This window comes from Stenella coeruleoalba, assembly GCF_951394435.1.
Source record: "Stenella coeruleoalba genome assembly, chromosome: 2".
In the NCBI taxonomy this organism is placed as follows: Eukaryota; Metazoa; Chordata; class Mammalia; order Artiodactyla; family Delphinidae; genus Stenella; species Stenella coeruleoalba.
In genome coordinates this window covers 49,001,618-49,018,935 of record NC_137147.1, presented here as the reverse complement: position 1 = coordinate 49,018,935, position 17,318 = coordinate 49,001,618, and the positions used below count along the sequence as shown (strand labels likewise).

The 17,318-nt window shown below is 45.8% G+C and overlaps 1 protein-coding gene and 1 long non-coding RNA gene across 12 annotated transcripts in view; both read right to left on the bottom strand.

Moving 5' to 3' along the window:
* NIN (ninein) overlaps positions 1–9,072 on the bottom strand; it is a 105,027-nt gene extending 95,955 nt beyond the window's left edge. For all 10 annotated transcript variants that reach the window (XM_079914966.1, XM_079914972.1, XM_079914968.1 and 7 more), the window contains exons 1-3: positions 8,946–9,072; positions 8,389–8,442; positions 40–243 (exon numbers count right to left, since the gene is read on the bottom strand). In XM_079914966.1, coding sequence (XP_079771092.1) covers positions 40–222 — 183 coding nt within the window. In that variant the 5' untranslated portion in view covers positions 223–243; positions 8,389–8,442; positions 8,946–9,072. The remainder of the gene's footprint in view (positions 1–39; positions 244–8,388; positions 8,443–8,945) is intronic.
* Positions 9,073–10,387: 1,315 nt separating this feature from the next.
* The window catches only part of LOC307182257, a 42,125-nt gene continuing 35,194 nt past the window's right edge, over positions 10,388–17,318 (bottom strand). For both annotated transcript variants that reach the window (XR_013827158.1, XR_013827159.1), the window contains exon 5: positions 10,388–10,851. This is a non-coding gene — a long non-coding RNA (uncharacterized lncRNA). The remainder of the gene's footprint in view (positions 10,852–17,318) is intronic.

The window sequence follows — 17,318 nt, the reverse complement described above, 5'->3', positions numbered from 1 at the left end:
CAACCCCCCACCCCCACCCCGCCTCTTCCCAGGCCTTACCCTGCCCAGGAGGTTGTCCTGAAGCAGCGTCTCTTGCAGCACCGGGGCCACCTCTTCCAAGCTCAACATGTGGCAAAGGTCGGTGAGTTCCTCCTGTCCCAGGGACCCGGTGCCCGTCGTGTCAAAACTGTCAAACAGCTCCTTGAGTCGGGCCTCATGCTGGTCCTGCTCCGCCTCATCCATCCCATCGCCCACAGCGCTCACCTGTGCGGGACAGAGAGGGGGATGGGTGGTGGCAGCGCTGGAGTCCTGCCACCGCCCCTCCACTAGCCACTCCTACCCCTGCCAGCCCCTTGGGAAGAACACTCTGTGTGTCCCGGTCCCCTCATGCTGGTCCATCGGGACCTTGTGAGGGTCAGCAGGGGAGGTAACACTACACCTCCCGCTCCAGAGGACCTGCCAGATGTTGCAACTTGCCAAGGCGTTTCCCTTCTCTTTCTTCAGCCTACTGCCCCCCACCGTAGTCAGACTGGAGGGCTGCAGCAAAGAGGCACTGCATGAATACTTCTGATAGAAAACCACTCCCTGTTTACATAAGATCAAACACTTCTTACATGAGTTCCTCAAAAAACAACTCAATTAACTTCACTGGTGCAATTACATGAGGTGTGACAGGAAGAGTATTCCCTGAGGCTCGCTTCAGCCCCAGGGAGTTTTAGGTAATGCTTAGTTGCCTAGAGAAAGGGGAAAACACAACTGCAGCCTTTCAATGAGGTTCGAAGGAGCCACAGACCACATGTGAATCACACAGAATCTCAGGACCCTCCACTACCTAGACAGTCTCCCCTCTGTACTCCTGGTTAATAGGTCTTCCATCTCTCTGATCCACCCTAACCCCAGACTTTCCATGTTTCCACATTTCATGGGATTTGTGAAAACACAGAGTCATCAATATCTCTCAGAATCTTGTTTGCTAAAAATATATATCATAAAATTCTAGGTCCCTCAATACTTGAAGAATGAAATCTGGTTTTTTGCTTGCACAATAATTCACTTTTAATGTGTTGGGTTTTCCAACGGAAGCCTGAAACCTTCGCATGTGAAGGTACCTTCACAATGATGCAATGGAAGCCAGACAGAACATATGCCCTTGAGAGGGTGACCTCAGCCAGCTCAAACAAGGCTCGCAGAACCAGCCCCTTGACTATAAAAAGCAGCACCTTTTTAAAAAAGTATTTATCTTGCCAATATAATTTTTTATTGTGATAAAAATCACATAACATGGAACCCACCCTATTAACAACAGTTTAAGTATGCAGTACCGTATTTGTTCGCTACACACGCACTGCTGTACAGCAGATCCCTAGAACTTTCCCATCTTGCATGACTGAAACTCTATACCCGCTGCCCAGCAACTCCCATTTCCCCTCCCCTAGTCCCTGGCAACCAACATTCTACTTTTAAAAGCACACCTTTAACTAAACCGAGTCCTGGGTCAGAAAACTCTTAACTTAGAGGTGATGTTATAGGGAAGATCATTACAGCACGGGAACCACACACGTTAAGATGCTGAACGCGGCCAGACCTGAAAAGAAGCGAGCCTTCTGTAACACATCAGTGCTGCTCTAAGCTGGGTTGCTTTCTTTTCAGAGACAACTGTTCAAAACATGACGAGCTAAAACAGAGCCAACGACTATCCCAAGGGTTTCAGCAGAATGAGGTGAAGTCAGAATATGGATCCAAACAGCTGGGCCACTCATTAAAGCAAAGAGGTAATGTTCTGGTCCAGGCTCCTGGCCTCCCAGGTCTCTTCTCCTAATTATCAGTTTTTCTATTACGGTGCTGCTAGCTCTGGCTGCCTTCCCAGGGTTGGTCTGTTGGGTTAACTAATCACCACGTAAATGTTTACAAAATAACCTGAGAGTGCTAAATAAACATCAAAGCATCCGCAATGAAAAGCCAAGGTGTTAAGCAAAGCCTCAAAAGTTAGGAATTTAGACAAGGCCAAGGCTTAGCTAATGAGATTCACTTGGCATCCACCCAGTTCATCATCACCTAAGATCTGCTGAGAATCCCCAAGATGCACTGGGATTTTCAGGGCTGCCACAGCTCTCAGACTCACTCTCTGAGTTCTACAGTCCCCTGGGCTGGAATCTGACCAACGTCATAAAAGCAAGACTATTCTGCTTCTGCTTGACTTTACATTTAAAAAAAAACAAGAAAAAGAAAAACTCAAAAGTGAAAGAATTCTAACACTTACCCTTTTAATAATTATTTTAAGGGGTGGGGATTTGTCCATCTAAACCAATGAAAGAGGACCATAAATGTCACGATGGTAATGTGTATCTGTTAATCCCATCTTCCTAATTTATCTGCCCATTGGTAACTGTAACCATAAGTTTGTTTTCTATGTCTGTGAGTCTATTTCTGTTCTGTAAATAAGTTCATTTGTACTTCAATATAAAAAAAAAAGTCTCACAACGTACTGAGAAGTCCCAATCTTATCCACGGCTTTGAATCTGATACGCTATCATGCCCTGCTCTCTGGGAGGTCATTGGATTTCCACTAAATCAAACCTCTTTCATTTCACAGCAACTTTCCTTTGTTATCTCTTTATTTCATCTCCCTGCTTCTCAAGAACTGTGCTTAGTAAAACATTCTTTTGACTTAACAGGGAAAACGGCCCCACCGCTGGAGAACAAATGATCATATGGAAACATCCAAAAGACGTTACATATGGTGACAAGTTGTCAGTACTCTTCTAGCGCAGAAGGCATTTTTACTGGCTGATTTTATTCCCCAAACGTTCATCAGTAATTTCATGTGCAAGAATTATTTTTCTCCCCACTTGGCAGAAATTTCTTGAAGGGCAAGGTTCACAATTTCAATTTCTTTTATAGCTTCCCCCAAATGCATAGTACAGTCTGTTCTTCACACCAGGGACTCAGTAAAGCATCATGGACTGACTTAGGATATGCAGATTCCTTACAAGGAAACTTACCCTGAATGAACGCTACAGAAATGAGCATAGGAAGACTTTGAGACACCTACTTCTTCCACAAGCATACCTCTACTTTCCCCATCCAACCCCTTTTCAAAGGCATTTTCAGTCTTAGACATATCCAGGCATAAGTAGAAAGCGAGCACCCACTGCCAGACTGTACCACGTAGAGCCATCTGAAGTTTGATTCTATGATTTAGTCATTAAGCCAGTGGATTCAATTTTCAGCTGCATTTTTGTTGTTGTTATGGGATATGACTTTGGAGGAGAATCTGTATTAAAATACTTTCCCAAGTCCCCTTGTTTATAGAATGAGAATAATACCCATCTGGAAGGTTGTTCTCAGGGTTAAATATGGCAAGCAAGAGCGGCTAATCCCAGAGAAAGCTGATACAAGAGGGGAATTGAGAAAACAACTAAGAAAATACCTGCGATTTGCAAAGGAGGGGTAAACTGAAGAGGGGTAACTTACATACATCAACAGGTCATAGATCTGCCTTCCTAGAAGCAAAACAGGAGCTGTGGAACGCCATAACCCAGAAAGCAAGAATGGGCGAGGGACATATTATAAACATAAGCCATATCGTATTACTAAATGGTAACAGTAGTAGGTAATGTTCAGTGCTTCCTCAGTCTTCAAAGGCAGATTATTGATAACTTTAATGTCAAACTAAAGCAGAAAGCCTGAAATATAGTTGGAAGTTCAGAAGACACTTTTTTTTTTTAAACTTCTGAGCATTTACTCTAAGTCTGGCCTATGCTGAGTACTTAGCATAAATGATTTCATTTAATCCTCCTAATTCTTTAAAGTAGATCTCACATTCCCATTTAATATGTAGAAACTGGGGCTTGGCAAGGTTAAGCTACTTGTCCAATGATACAACGCTAATAATGGTCATGGACCCGCGACTTGAACTCTGGTCTGACTCTATACTATCTCTTAGTCCTACACATGCACACAGAACACGTGACTGGGACCACTGGAACGGTATCACTGACAAATCACTTAGCTCCACTTTTATGCGTTAACCAGCTGAACGGTAACAAGAACTAGAAATGACCATGGAACACTTGGTGGCCATAAACTAAACTCCTCCAAAATGGAAGGAGGAGGGGTGGGGTTCCTTCCTCCCTATGTGCCTTGATTCATTTATTGACTAATTATAGCCTATGAGACACTAAGGATACACAGAATAAGCATTCTCTTTTTTCTAAAGTAGCTTTGGGATTTAAAGGCAAAGAAGACAAGCACTTTTACATAAATATGATTATGAAGAGTCCTGTGTCTTCGATAATGGGCACAGTCCAGAAACTGATCATTGTTAAAGTACTTCCCCCCACAAATATTTAAGCATGTCTAATCTGTGCAATTCAATGCTTTCCAGAGTCAGAGCCTAGCTGACACTCACCAGTGACACGAATCTTCCTTAGAGATGAAGGAAGTTGGGTTTTGAATGATAAATCGTCCTTCAAATTGCCAAGGACAATTCCAGTTTTATAAAGCCTGCCACAAACCTGGGCCTCTCATCACCATCTACCTTCCCAGTCAAGTTGCCAGAAGGCTTCGTGACTCCTTTGGAATAAAAGGGCCAGTGTGGGCAATATTTTGGAGTTCTAACAAGGGATGGTTAAATAAGAGGCAGATGCAAAGGGCCATTAATCATAACAATTACCACCCAACAACCGCCCATAATAAGAACTATTCAGAGTATTTTCCTTCCAGATAACTCAAAACAAGGCTGCCAGAATGAGCAGACCCTGACAGGGAAGTCCATCAGAGACTGGTGTCACTGTGCTCCCCTTGGCAGCCCTGGCTGATGAAATCACAGTGCCAACTGGGATCGGAAAAGAGCAAGGTGGAGGTGCTGCTGGGATAATGAAGTCCCCAACATAAGGTCCACATGAAGTGGATCCATGAACTTGTGAACTTTCCAGCATCCAAGGTATAGAAAGGAGCTTCTAAGAATGGCAGACCAGCCAAAGGGGACGTCTGCTCTGGGCCAAAGGGAGTGAAAAGGAGACAAAGTCTGGCAAGGAAAAACCAAATAATAAAATGAACACAATGCCAGAGCCCTAGCCCAGGCCTTTTATTTCCCCTCCAGATGGTCTAGCAGCTGAACAGCTACAAGGAATGTCTGGATGCCCCTCCTGGCTCAGCAGCTTTCCCTGGGTATCATAATAGATGCTTTCGGATCTGTGTTCAGACATAGCTGTTGAGGGTCCACAGTCCAGGCAGTGACCACCAAGTGACTAATTTACTTTATAACTAAAGAGATGAACGTGGACAAACTCTGCTTTGGCAAAGCTTTTCATTCACGCCTTTAGCTTTCACCGTTTGGCAGGTCAGAGCCTCATAAGGCCAATAGTCAAAATAAAATGTTTCTTTTTTCTTCTCTTTTTTGCAGACACTTGAATTTGCTGCAAAGATTTCCAGGCTTACCGTTTTGGACTAACTTCCGCACAACGTGAAATAGTGACGAGAATAAATTCAAGTTTAGCAAAAGCTTAATAGAATAAGCAATTGTCCCCATTTATGTGTTGATAATAGAATATTTCTGCCCAAAACTGCTGCCCATCAAACTGATTACTGTCAGATAGCCTCCTCTCTGCTCAGATAGCACCTCACTTCTAGCTGGATACTAAAAGCACAAGAGTATCAGCAAGAATAAAATCAGAGTGTAAGAATATAACACAAAAGCTTAAAGGCCACCACACCGGAAAAGAATCATATTAAATTGGAAAGAAAATAACAACCTTTGCTAGCTACAGAAAAGATTAATTTAACTAAGGGTATCCCACTAGCATTTATTCTAAAACATAAATAAGCTTTAGTATTTTACCACCCTGAATGATGTAGCAAACCCAAGCTTTTGTTAAACCTAATAGCTAGGTGGATTACCCAATCAAGTCATTAACTCAGGATGGCTGGAGGAATAAAATCATTAGGTTAGCACATGGTAGATTCAATAACCTGTAATCAGCTACTAAGTAAAATTACGGAAGCAGAAAACAGCTGCATTTTTGCTACTTTCTTAAAAGAGACAGCTTGTAACAACTTTCACTTCTTGAGCCATATTTACTCTAATTAATTTAGAATGCCTGCAGCTCTGACTACCGTTCCCTGGGGTATAAAAATGAAGCACTTCTCTATATCTATAAACAGTATCTTCCCAACTTTGCTTTTTAAGGGAGGATTAGGTCATAAATAGTTCGTCATTTTTGTATCTAGAAGCTTGAATAAATGGTTAATTGCTGATATAAATTGCAATAAAGTGTCCTGATTTCAAATAAAGTTGCTCACTTGCATATTCTCATAATCTTTTAAAAATTCTATTTTATTTGTGAATAGGATAAAAATATCTTTTTGCAAGCTTCAGTAAATCTCTCCAGAAGACCCTGCCCAACAGATGTAAGTTCAATAGCCAGAATTCAAACCACATAATTTATTGGCTTACAAATGAATTGGCACCTATAAAAATAAACCTCCTGAAAAAGCTTTAGGCTGTTTGAATCCCTCTAAAATGATCTGGCTAAATGTGCCAACCCTTTATCAATGTAAGACTGATAAAATGTATTTTCATTATCAACATAAAATGGAAGCACCAAGATTGGTGAAATGATAGTATACAAAGTCATTTGCAGTGACACTTAAAACAATTTATTTGAACATTTGACTTATGATAAGAACGTTGTCTATTAAGATTGACTGTTCAAAATTCACTGGAGCCCTATTCTCTCCCTCTGACAGTTAACATCTTTTGATATTAAGGGTCACCACATATCTAAAATGAAAAAAAAAGCAAGAAAAAAGACACCCATGCCATTCTGAGTAAGTGTCTATTAAGATGACTGATCCTTGACATTTTACTGCAAAGACCGTGCCTGCGATGGCTGCCTTTCCGTTGCCCCCTGTAAAGCCTTTTCCTGCCTTGGCAATATCTTTGCTGATGTCCAACCCATTTGGAACATCCGTAAGTCCTACACTTTATCTATACTGCAGTTCAGAATGCTTTCCTCTAAGGAATCACCAGAGACCAGGTGAAAATAAACACATCTGCAAAGAAACTCCCCAGCAGTTTACTTCACCTCTCTAAGGACACTGACAACAGCTGAGGAGACCACAGCAAACTGTTTAATCAGCCAGCCTGTCATGTCACTGTTACACACAGTCTGGGAATTTCCACATCCCTCTTCAACTCCACAGCAAGACCTGCCAATATTTCAGGTCAGCTACCAATACGTTAGCCACTAGGGAAGACTCAGAATTAAGCTGACACAGAAAAAAATACATATCCTTGCAGATTGTCAATCCTCAGGAAACAAGTAAACATATATACATTTATGTTAATGTGTTTAAGGGAGCGGGATCGAGAACCTTCCATGGTCTCAGAAGCTTAGCCCATGTGCCTCGGTTGACTTTATTAGGATCCTAATCCTACAACATGCTTCCACCTCAGTCACAAAAGACAACCATGCGATCCGTTTTGATTTCACAAATTCAGGAGTTAAGTTCTATGGCAAGCTCATCTCAGGAATTCCTCAACACCAGGAGGGGATCTGCCCCAGTCAAGTAAAGAAAGCAGAAGATCTCATAAGAGCTAAGTTGTCTAGAAACAAGGTGCATGGTAGGACAATCTTTCCAGCTCCATTTTACTTGCACCAACTTAGCCCCGGTTTGTCAGGGCTGAGGCTGGGAAATCGCCTCTTCCTATCTCTATCTCTTTCAGCTTCACAGAAAGAGCTTTCAGCAGTAAACTGTTTCCATCAGCTTTGTCCTTTTGTCAGAGACCGGTTTGGTAGCTGCAGAAGCCCAGCCCCTGGAACCCTGGAAGCTTCTGCCGCGACACTCCACACTTCCATTCCGTGGGTCTGGCGGTCAAGGGTTTCAGGCAATAGCCGAGCGTCATTTTGTTTCTTTCTTAGTTGTCGCACTGGGTAAAGTCTTTCTCTGTGCCTTGATCCCTGACACCTTCTACAATGGGTCCAAACAGCTCTCCGCTACTCAGACAGCCCAGACTAACACCTCGGGTTTCCCCAGGCAGGTTTCTCTCCAGTTTCCCAGTCACAGGGGTGCCTGGATGGCACAAGGCAACAGAACAACCACCCTTTCTGCTCCCCTCCCCCGCACCCCGGGACTCAAGTCCTCTCCTGGACCAGCACACAGTAGCCGCCTTCAGCTGGCAGCGCGGGCGGGGACAACGCGGGTGGCGGAGGTGCCCAGAGCCGGCTGCGCTGCAAAGCCGGGAGGCGACGTGCGGCTGGAGCGCGGGCGCGCCGCCCAGGTCCCCGGCAACGCGTGATGCAGATGCGCCCCCGACCCGCCCGCCCATCGCCACCCCCGGAAACCCCAGACACCCCATTGTGTCCCCGGGCAGCAGCTCTCTCGGCCCCCACCGTCCTCGCTTACCTTCTGTCGGCCTCTCCGTTGCGCCCGAACAGCCGGCCGCCTGCCTCCAGTGCTCTGCAAAGCGGGGGAGGACGCTTTGTTAGGGCTCCAGAAGCGGGACAATACTTCGCAGTCGGCGCCGGGGTTCAGGACGGGCGTCCTTCAAAAGGACGCGAATGGGGACCCGCGCGAGCGTCATTTCCATTTGTAAGGGGCCAGCGCTCACAAAAGCGCGGCTCCTGGGGGCTGCGGTGCGCATCCTCCCCGCCCGCCGGCCCGCTCTCCCGGACCGACCCCTCCTCCGCCTCCCACACCGCCCCCTCCCCGCGGGGTCAGCCTGGAGCGCCCCGGCCCGAGCTGGCCGCCGGGCCACCCGCTTCCTCGCTGCCGCCCCCTGCTCCCGGCCCGCGGGGACAACCACCGCCCGGCCCCAGCCCGGCAGGGGAAGCCCCAGCCTGTTCCGGTGCCTGGGCCGCCAGGGCGCGCAGGGCCTCGCCCACAGCGCGGGGGCAGCAAGAGGCTTCCGCGCACCCCCAGGCCGCGGGGCGGGGGTCCGCGGGAGCGGGCTCCGCGCTTACCGCGTCCCGGGGCTCAGGCGCCTGGCGCTGCCGCGGGGGCCATGGCCGCGGGCGCACTCGGGGCTCGGAGGCGGCGGCGGCAGTTGCAGCGGGACGGCCGCGCCCAGCGCGCTCGGCTCCCGGCTCGGCCGCGGCCACCCGAAGCTTTGGACGCAGGGGAGGAAGGGCCAGGCCCGCGCGGGGAGGAGGAGCCAGGGCGACGCCGGCCCGGGCGCGGCTCCTCCTCCGCGGCCCGCGCAGCTGGGGCCGCTGAGGGAGGAGCGCTGGGCGCCGCCCGGGCCCTCGCGGGGTCCGTCCCCCCCACTCCACCCCTTCCACGCCTCTGGTGGCCGGAGCCACGGAGGAGTCCGGTCCCGGCTTGGCTGTGACCCTGGGGCGCTCGCCTCGGAGATTTGAACTTGGAAGCTCCGGTGCTTGCCGGGGCGCATATGGAGGAGGTCAGCAGAGGTCGACCCCCTTCCGGATAGCTTCTCCTTCCTTCCAAAGGCACCTGCACAAACCCCTCTGTGCCTAGGACACCCGGCCTGCAACGGCTCCGGGTCGGGGAAGAGTCCCCGCCTCCAGCCCGTGGGACTGAAGGTGGGGATCCAGGTGCCTCTTTTTCCCCCAGGCGGCCTTGGATTTCTCAGCCCTCGAGCGCCCATTGGCGGTCATTAGAAGAGGGGTCCAGGAGGCTGAAGAGCTCCAGACTTGACTCTGAACCCTATGGAGCGAGTGCGTCCCTCCTACCAGGTCTAGACTGACTTCCGCACCTGCCCACCATGTCTTCTTAGGCTCCCACCCCCATCCAGGCTTCTGTGGGTGCATCCAACCCTCCGTCACTAGCCACGCGGGACGGATACTCCTTGGAGTCGGTACCGCTCAGGCCAATGATTGCTCGGTGTTTACCGCCTCCTCCCCCCCACCCCTACTCCATGGGCTCCCCCATAGTCTCCGCTTCTCACTCCCCCATCTCTACATTTCTACACAAGTCTGGTTATTTCAGCAGGAAACTGGAGAACGCTCCCTTGCTACTGAAAGAACAAGGGATAGACGGGAAGGAAACTAGCATTTATTGAGAATCCAGTGTACTGGAAACTTGACAGGAATAATCTTACCTAATCCTCACACCACCTTTGGGAGGCAGACTTTATTATATCCATTTTGCAAATTAGGGCCTTAGAGAAGTTAAGGAGCTTCCTCAGGACCACACAGCTAGTTGGCAGAGCTGGGATTCAAAACCAGATGACATATGTGACAAAACTGCATAGAACAAAATATACAAAAATGAGTGAGCATAAAACTGGTGTCATTTGAATAAAGCCCTAGGATTGTATTGACATCAATTTCCTGGTTGTGATAGTGTACTACAATTATGCAAAATGTTATCGTCGGGAAAAATTGGGTAAAAGGTCTATAAGGGATCTCTCTGTATTATTTCTTATAACAGTGAATCTACAGTTAACTCAAAGTTTGGGGGGGTTGTTTGCTATTTTTTTAAGCAAATCAGTCTTATTTTATTTATTTTTTAAATAAATGTATTTATTTTTGGCTGTGTCGGGTCTTGATTGTTGCTGCACACGGGCTTTCTCTAATTGTGGCAAGCGGGGGCTGCTCTTCTTTGTGATGCGCAGGCTTCTCATTGTGGTGGCTTCTCGTTGTGGAGCACGGGCTCTAGGCATGCGGGCTTCAGTAGTTGCAGCACGCAGGCTCAGTAGTTGTGGCTCACGGGCTCTAGAGCACAGGCTCAGTAGTTGTGGCGCACAGGCTTAGTTGCTCCGCGGCATGTGGGATCTTCCCAGACCAGGCCTGGAACCCGTGTCCCCTGCATTAGCAGGTGGATTCTCAACCACTGCACCACCAGGGAAGCCCCAAGAAGGTCAGTCTTCTTTTAGAACCCAAATTCTATTCCTTCAACACAATGCACCTGGAGAATAAGAAAAAGGAGAGATTCATGCTCCTCTCTCCCGCTTTTTAACAATCTCATGCAAGCATGCACACACACACACTCATGTACTTTATGCGTGGTTGTTCAGTCTAGTAATAATTACACAACACACATACACACTCTTTGTTATGGGAATAGCTAACCTGTTACCAGAATCCTTACATAGGTGTCATCTTATAAATAAGAGAATATGTTCATTGGGGACTAAAACAGCCAACAGTCTTAGAAGGTAAGAATGAAGAGTTTGGTTTTTTTTTTTTCAGAATGAAATAATGCCATTTGCAGCAGCATGGATGGACCTAGAGATTATCATACTAAGTGAAGTAAGTCAGAAAGAGAAAGACAAATACCATATGGTATCACTTATATGTAGAATCTAAAATACAACACAAACGAACATATATGTGAAACGGAAACAGGCTCACAGACATAGAGAACAGACGTGTGGTTGCCAAGGGGGAGGGGGGTAGGGAAGGGAAGGATTGGGAGTTTGGGATTAGCGGATGCAAACTAGTGTATATAGGATGGATAAATAATAAGATCCTACTGTATAGCACAGGGAACTATATTCAATATCCTGCAATAAACCATAATGGAAAAGAATATGAAAAAGAATATATATATTTAGATTTATATATGTTACAGATTTTTTTCTTGTTTCAGCTAGTCTCTGCCATGGGAACCTCATCCTACAAGTTCTCTCTCCAAGCATCCCTTTTTAACCTGCAAGAATCCTTAAGGATGAGACTGTCATTAGTTTCAAGCAGTGATTCTTGGGGGCCAGGAGATGTTCCCTATAGAGAAAGATCAGAATTGGTGGGGATTGTGTAATTTCAAAAACACAAGATACTCTTTCATGAGGGGAGTTAATGGGGTGGAGTTAATGCTGGAAATTACATATAACTTCCAGCTTCCCTACAAAGGAGGGGAAAGTGTGCAGCATGGCTACTTCACAGTGTAGCTTTGCACGAACAATCCTGCTAACTCAGATAATTTGACACAATGTGCCTGCAATTTAGGTTATACAGCGTGAAAGGTTTGTCTTAGTCCAGACTGAGCTACTGGAAGAAAGCAGGAATTTACCTTAGAAGCTATCAATTGAGCTTTTCTCTGTTAAACAAAAAATAAAGATAACAGCAGAAATAGTAGCCAAGCTCCAATACTACATTATATGCAATATAAGAAAAAAATGAAAAGAAATGTAAATACCCAGAGTTCATACCCTTTACAAGCCACATTTCTTATCTGTTGCAGTTTATCTGCCTCTGATATCAGCTCTCACCTAAAAAAAAGCCTTGTTCAGGGACCCGGTATCATTAAGGTGTTTATAGCCGAAATTTTTAAATGGATTTTCTGCTACATTTTCCAGTACTGGACTGGCTTTCTTCCATTGGTAAAAAGCTGTAAAAAGTTAACAAATAATCATCATCCAGGGAAAAGAAAGTTATTCTTTGTTTCCCTGGTAGCACAGTGGTTAAGAATCCTCCTGCCAATGCAGGGGACACGGGTTCGATCCCTGGTCCGGGAAGATCCCACATGCTGCAGAGCAACTAAGCCTGTGTTCCACAACTACTGAGCCCGCGAACCACGACTACTGAAGCCCGTGCGCCTAGAGCCCGTGCTCCCCAACAAGAGAAGCCACCACAATGAGATGCCCGCACACCACAATGAAGAGTAGCCCCTGCTCACCGCACCTAGAGAAAGTCCATGCACAGCAACGAAGACTCAACGCAGCCAAAAATAAATAAATAAACATACTTTTTTAAGGGTTGGGGGTGAGGAGAGAGAGGGAAATTCAGGCTTCGTGAATTTCCTGGGATCTGCAGAGTTATCTTTTTCTGGTTAAAGAAAGGCTAGACCTCTAACCAAACTCAGTGTACTCTCCCTCAAAGTCATAGTTGGGTATACATTATTTCTTAATCACAGAATAGTCAAAAAAAATTCTTCTATCACTATGTAGTAACTCCCAGCTCCTTCTACACTTCTTTAATAAGTGTCTTTCTTATTTCTCTGGTGATTTGAACTAATCAGAACGGTGTTCATGTGAGCTGTAGAGCTATATCAGGGAGGACCAAATAGATAAAGCAGATTAGCGGGAATAATCCAGCCCAGGGACTGTCTGGGTGAAAAGGACATTATACTCTCCCCAAGGCCCTAAGGAAATGGTGACAGGAGGAAGGGGGAACTCTGGGTTCCAGACATGCAAATCAAAGACTAGGAGTTTCAGTGACAAAATACTTATGGTAAGAACCCAAGAAGATGCCAGCAGGAAATGAGAAAAACACAGAAGAGGAATGGGAACAAGACAGAAAGCAAACAGGTTTACACTTTTGCCCTGAAGGACCTCTATTAAGAATTAGGATTCTCCATCTTCCCTCGTGAAATATATGAATGAAGAAGAAACAGGGATTCAGCACTTTTTTTTTTTAACATAAGCATTAAACACCTACTCTGTGCCCATTACTATCCTGGGAGTCATGAGATGTTCAAAAGAAACATCAACCTGGGTCCTTGCCCTTGAGGAATGTGTTACTCTCCTTTGGGGAAGCAAAACTATGCACACATGAGAGAGTGAGGGAACACTGTGAGGTGGCATTGGATTCCAGTCAGGTCCTCCAGTTGGGAGACACACACATATATAGCATGACAGAGAAGAGAGGTGTGATTTCCTGAAAACATGGCTTTTATCAAGTCATTCAGCCCATTGCCTTTCATATCAGGTCCTAGATCTCCTTCCTGACATTCAAGACCCTGCTTGATCCATGCAGATATATGTATCCTCACTGTTTGCAGACAACCTACCCTCCTTCCACTGTGCTCATAACTGCCTCTGCAGCTTCCCTCTGCTGCTCTTTCTGCCCAGATCATCAGTCTGAAGGTATATCCGATGCCCTGTCTCTGTCCACTGTTCTTTATTTGACCCAGCAGTTATTGCACAGCAGAAACATGAGCCTTTTGGAGCTCACGGATTGAGCTATGAGGTGCTTTCCAAATACTTGGCCCTTACGTGGAGAAGAGATGTCACATGTGTGTGCACGGCAGCACGGGGAGGCTGCTCTTCACTTTTGGAAATACCTTTTTTCATGTGTCTGGAATCTGGAAATGTTCTACTGTCCTAAAGACTTAAGTGCCTAAAGACGGACACTTATAGCTTGCTTCAAAGCAGAAGAAAATAAAATTCTAGTTTAAGAAGCATTGGTATTCCTTCACCTCGCACTTTCTTAAACATTTAGCCAACATGACATGAAATCTTTACCTTTAAAAAAAAAAAAAAAGGGGGGGCTTCCCTGGTGGCGCAGTGGTTGAGAGTCTGCCTGCCGATGCAGGGGACACGGATTTGTGCCCCAGTCCGGGAAGATCCCACATGACACGGAGCGGCTGGGCCCGTAAGCCATGGCCGCTGAGGCTGCGCGTCCGGAGCCTGTGCTCCGCAACGGGAGAGGCCGCGACAGTGAGAGGCCCGCATACCACACACAAAAAAAAGAAAGACTTTTGAGTGGAAAATGACGTAACATTTTTTCCCCAAGCAAGACTACTTTAAGTTTTCTAGAATCTGATGCACACGTAAAAGAGGAACCCAGAAACATATTTTAAAATAGTCCTATAAATAAATAAACAGTTCTGTCTGAAAGAAATATAAAGTGAGCTACATGTGCAATTCAAAAATTTCTAGTAGTCACATTTTTAAAAGTAAAAGCAAACAAGTAAAATGTTTATATTTTATTTAACTCAATATACCCCAAATATTATCATTTCAACATGTAATCAATATAAAAATTATGAATGATACGATTTACATGAGTGGTTGTACTAAGTCTGAAATTGTGTGTGTATTTTGTAGCTCATCTCCCCTCAGACTAGCTGCCTATGGCTGCTGGCTCGTGTTTCAGGGAGTGTAATGTTAGAACAAGAAGAGGGTTGTTACTTCATCCCACCCAATTCCTTGTTGTGACAACGAGCCTGGGTTCAGGAGGGTTTGGTGCTTTGTTCAAGATCACGTATCAGTCCCCTGGGCTGGGCTCATCTACACTCACACTCGCCTCCCATGCAGGTTCATGGGTGATGCAAACAGCCTTCTTGGAATGAAACACAGAGTTTTTAAGTATTCTTAAAAGCCACCACCCTCTAAAACCTTTGGACCCCCCAAAAGTATTTAAAAAAATAAAATTTCAGGAGAAAATAGCCCAGTGTACCCTATTTTAATACTTAGACATGACAACCCTGCAGGCCATTTGTTAATACCTGTCTCACAGCCTACCTGTTTTCTGCTCAGCTGTATCTGCACCTGCAGGGGACCCAGAGAGAGAGGGCTGGAGGCTCAGAGGGCAGTCACTGCTGTGTGTGCCTGTTCTCTAAGGATGAGTGGGAGGGGCGTTGCTCCATCCTCTATCCTCTGTCCCGCCCACATCAGCTACTGCAGGCATCCTAAGGAGCCGTGTTGTTTTCCATGATTAATTTCAAAGGCCTTGAAATAACTGGGTGACCTTTTGTCTTCCACTCTGCACATTTTGCAGTGCTTTATATTCGGAACCAAGCCAAAGGTGAATGCAGGGGAAATGACCATTTCAGAAACAGAAAATGAAACCAATAAGAAGACAGCATCATTTCCAATAATGAGGACATTTGGGTCTAAACTGAATAATGAGGGCATCTTCGCATCTGGATTGATGAGAAAGCGATTAGATCCTTCATTACCAAAAGTGACATAAATCTTTGATTTGCATTTTGTTTTCAATTTGGACAGAATGGGCATGGTTCTCTAAGGATATAATCTAGACCCCTTTGTGCCAAAATACTGAGGTCAAAGTGATGATAAATCTTATGGCAGTGAGCTCTGTGAGTCATATTTCAATCTGCCAAAAAAAAAAAAAAAAAAAAAAGCCATCTTGGAGATGAGGTTTGGGGGCTATGCTGAGATGCCCAGATGCCATGCTCAGACTTTAACAGAAAAAGCATTTTGTCTGATTTTTTATTATTGAGGTCTCTTCCCCAACATCATGCAGCCTATTTCTGGATCCCCTGGAGTACAAATAAGATAAAAGGGGAAGGAGGGAAATCAGCAGAGAGAAAAATGAGTGCCTATTTCTGTGAATCTGGTCACAAAGCAAAGTCAAGAATGGGCCAAACGTGTCTGTGTGTGTGTGTGTGTGTGTGTGTGTGTGTGTGTGTGTGTGTGTGAAAACAGGTAGGTGTGCTTGTTTGTCCTTCCAGATGCCCCCTCTACCCTTCTCTACTGCTCAATTCCCTAAGAGGCCATCAAAATGTATTGCGTTAAGGGACTCCTTTGCACCTGGCATCCCGTTAGGTTCGGCTGACAGGGTCACTGGCAAAAGATTGGAAGGTGGAAAGAGCATGAGGTTGGGGTATTTATTCAGCCAGCTGCCCCCTATAGGGTCTCTGTAGGCCGGCTGCTTCCCTTAAGATCACAGCTTCTGTGGCACAGCCTTTGCTACACAACTCTCAGTCATCCGTTCTGCCACTCAGGCCTGGGCTTGGTAATGGCACCCCTGTTATCAGCTCCCAGGCAGGCACTATCCTTGTTTCTTTGCACCCGACCTACCCTTTTGTAAGTAGTCCCTTTATTAACTATCCTCCAAATACCTAATTTGAGCTTATCCACTATTTCCTTCTGAGACCTTGATTGATAAAGGAGGTATGCATACATTCCTTGCTCCAGAAAAAACTGTCTTCCCTCTGTTAGCACAAAATGCCTTTAGTTTTTCTATTGTCCATAATTTTAGGTTGGTTCCCCAGAACTAGACCCTGAGATGAGGATTTGTGTGCATGAGTTTTATTAAAGAAATGCTCCAGCAGAAACCCGTAGGGGAGGGTGGTGGAGGAGGGGGAGGGGGAGGGGGAAGACACGGAGAGCAGAAAAGAAGAAGCCGGCCAAGGGCAAAATTTCAGGCAAAGTCCCAACCTCAGCCTAATCTTGAGTGGAGCTCTGGAGCATAAACTGCACCTCAGAGTTTGCCCTGACTTGAGTTAGAGGAGCTGGGCTTTCTATTTCCTGCACCAGTAAGTCAGGGACCCAAGGGCATCCAGGCAGAGCACCATCAATGTACACTTCACGTACATCCCTTGTCACATGAAAGTATTTAGAGAGGGGAGACACACTGTTTATAAATTGGCTTAATAATGGAGTTGTTGGTGGAGAGGAAAGCATTGCCTCCAGATACCAAAAAAGCTCACAGCAGATGCTAAAGGGACACATACTTAGAAAAAACACTGCACAAAAAACAAATAGTATTTTATTTTCATGGATTTGGATAATATACTTTAATATTAGTAAAAATCATATCAGGGCTGAAAGTCTTCTTAAAAAGCAAAGGCATCTTTGTAGGAATCTTAGCTACCAGATGCAGGTAGTAGTTCTACGGTGTGTGTGCATGTGGTTGGGAGGGGAGTATATCAACACTTGCCATTTCCTTCTGAAGCTTCTAACA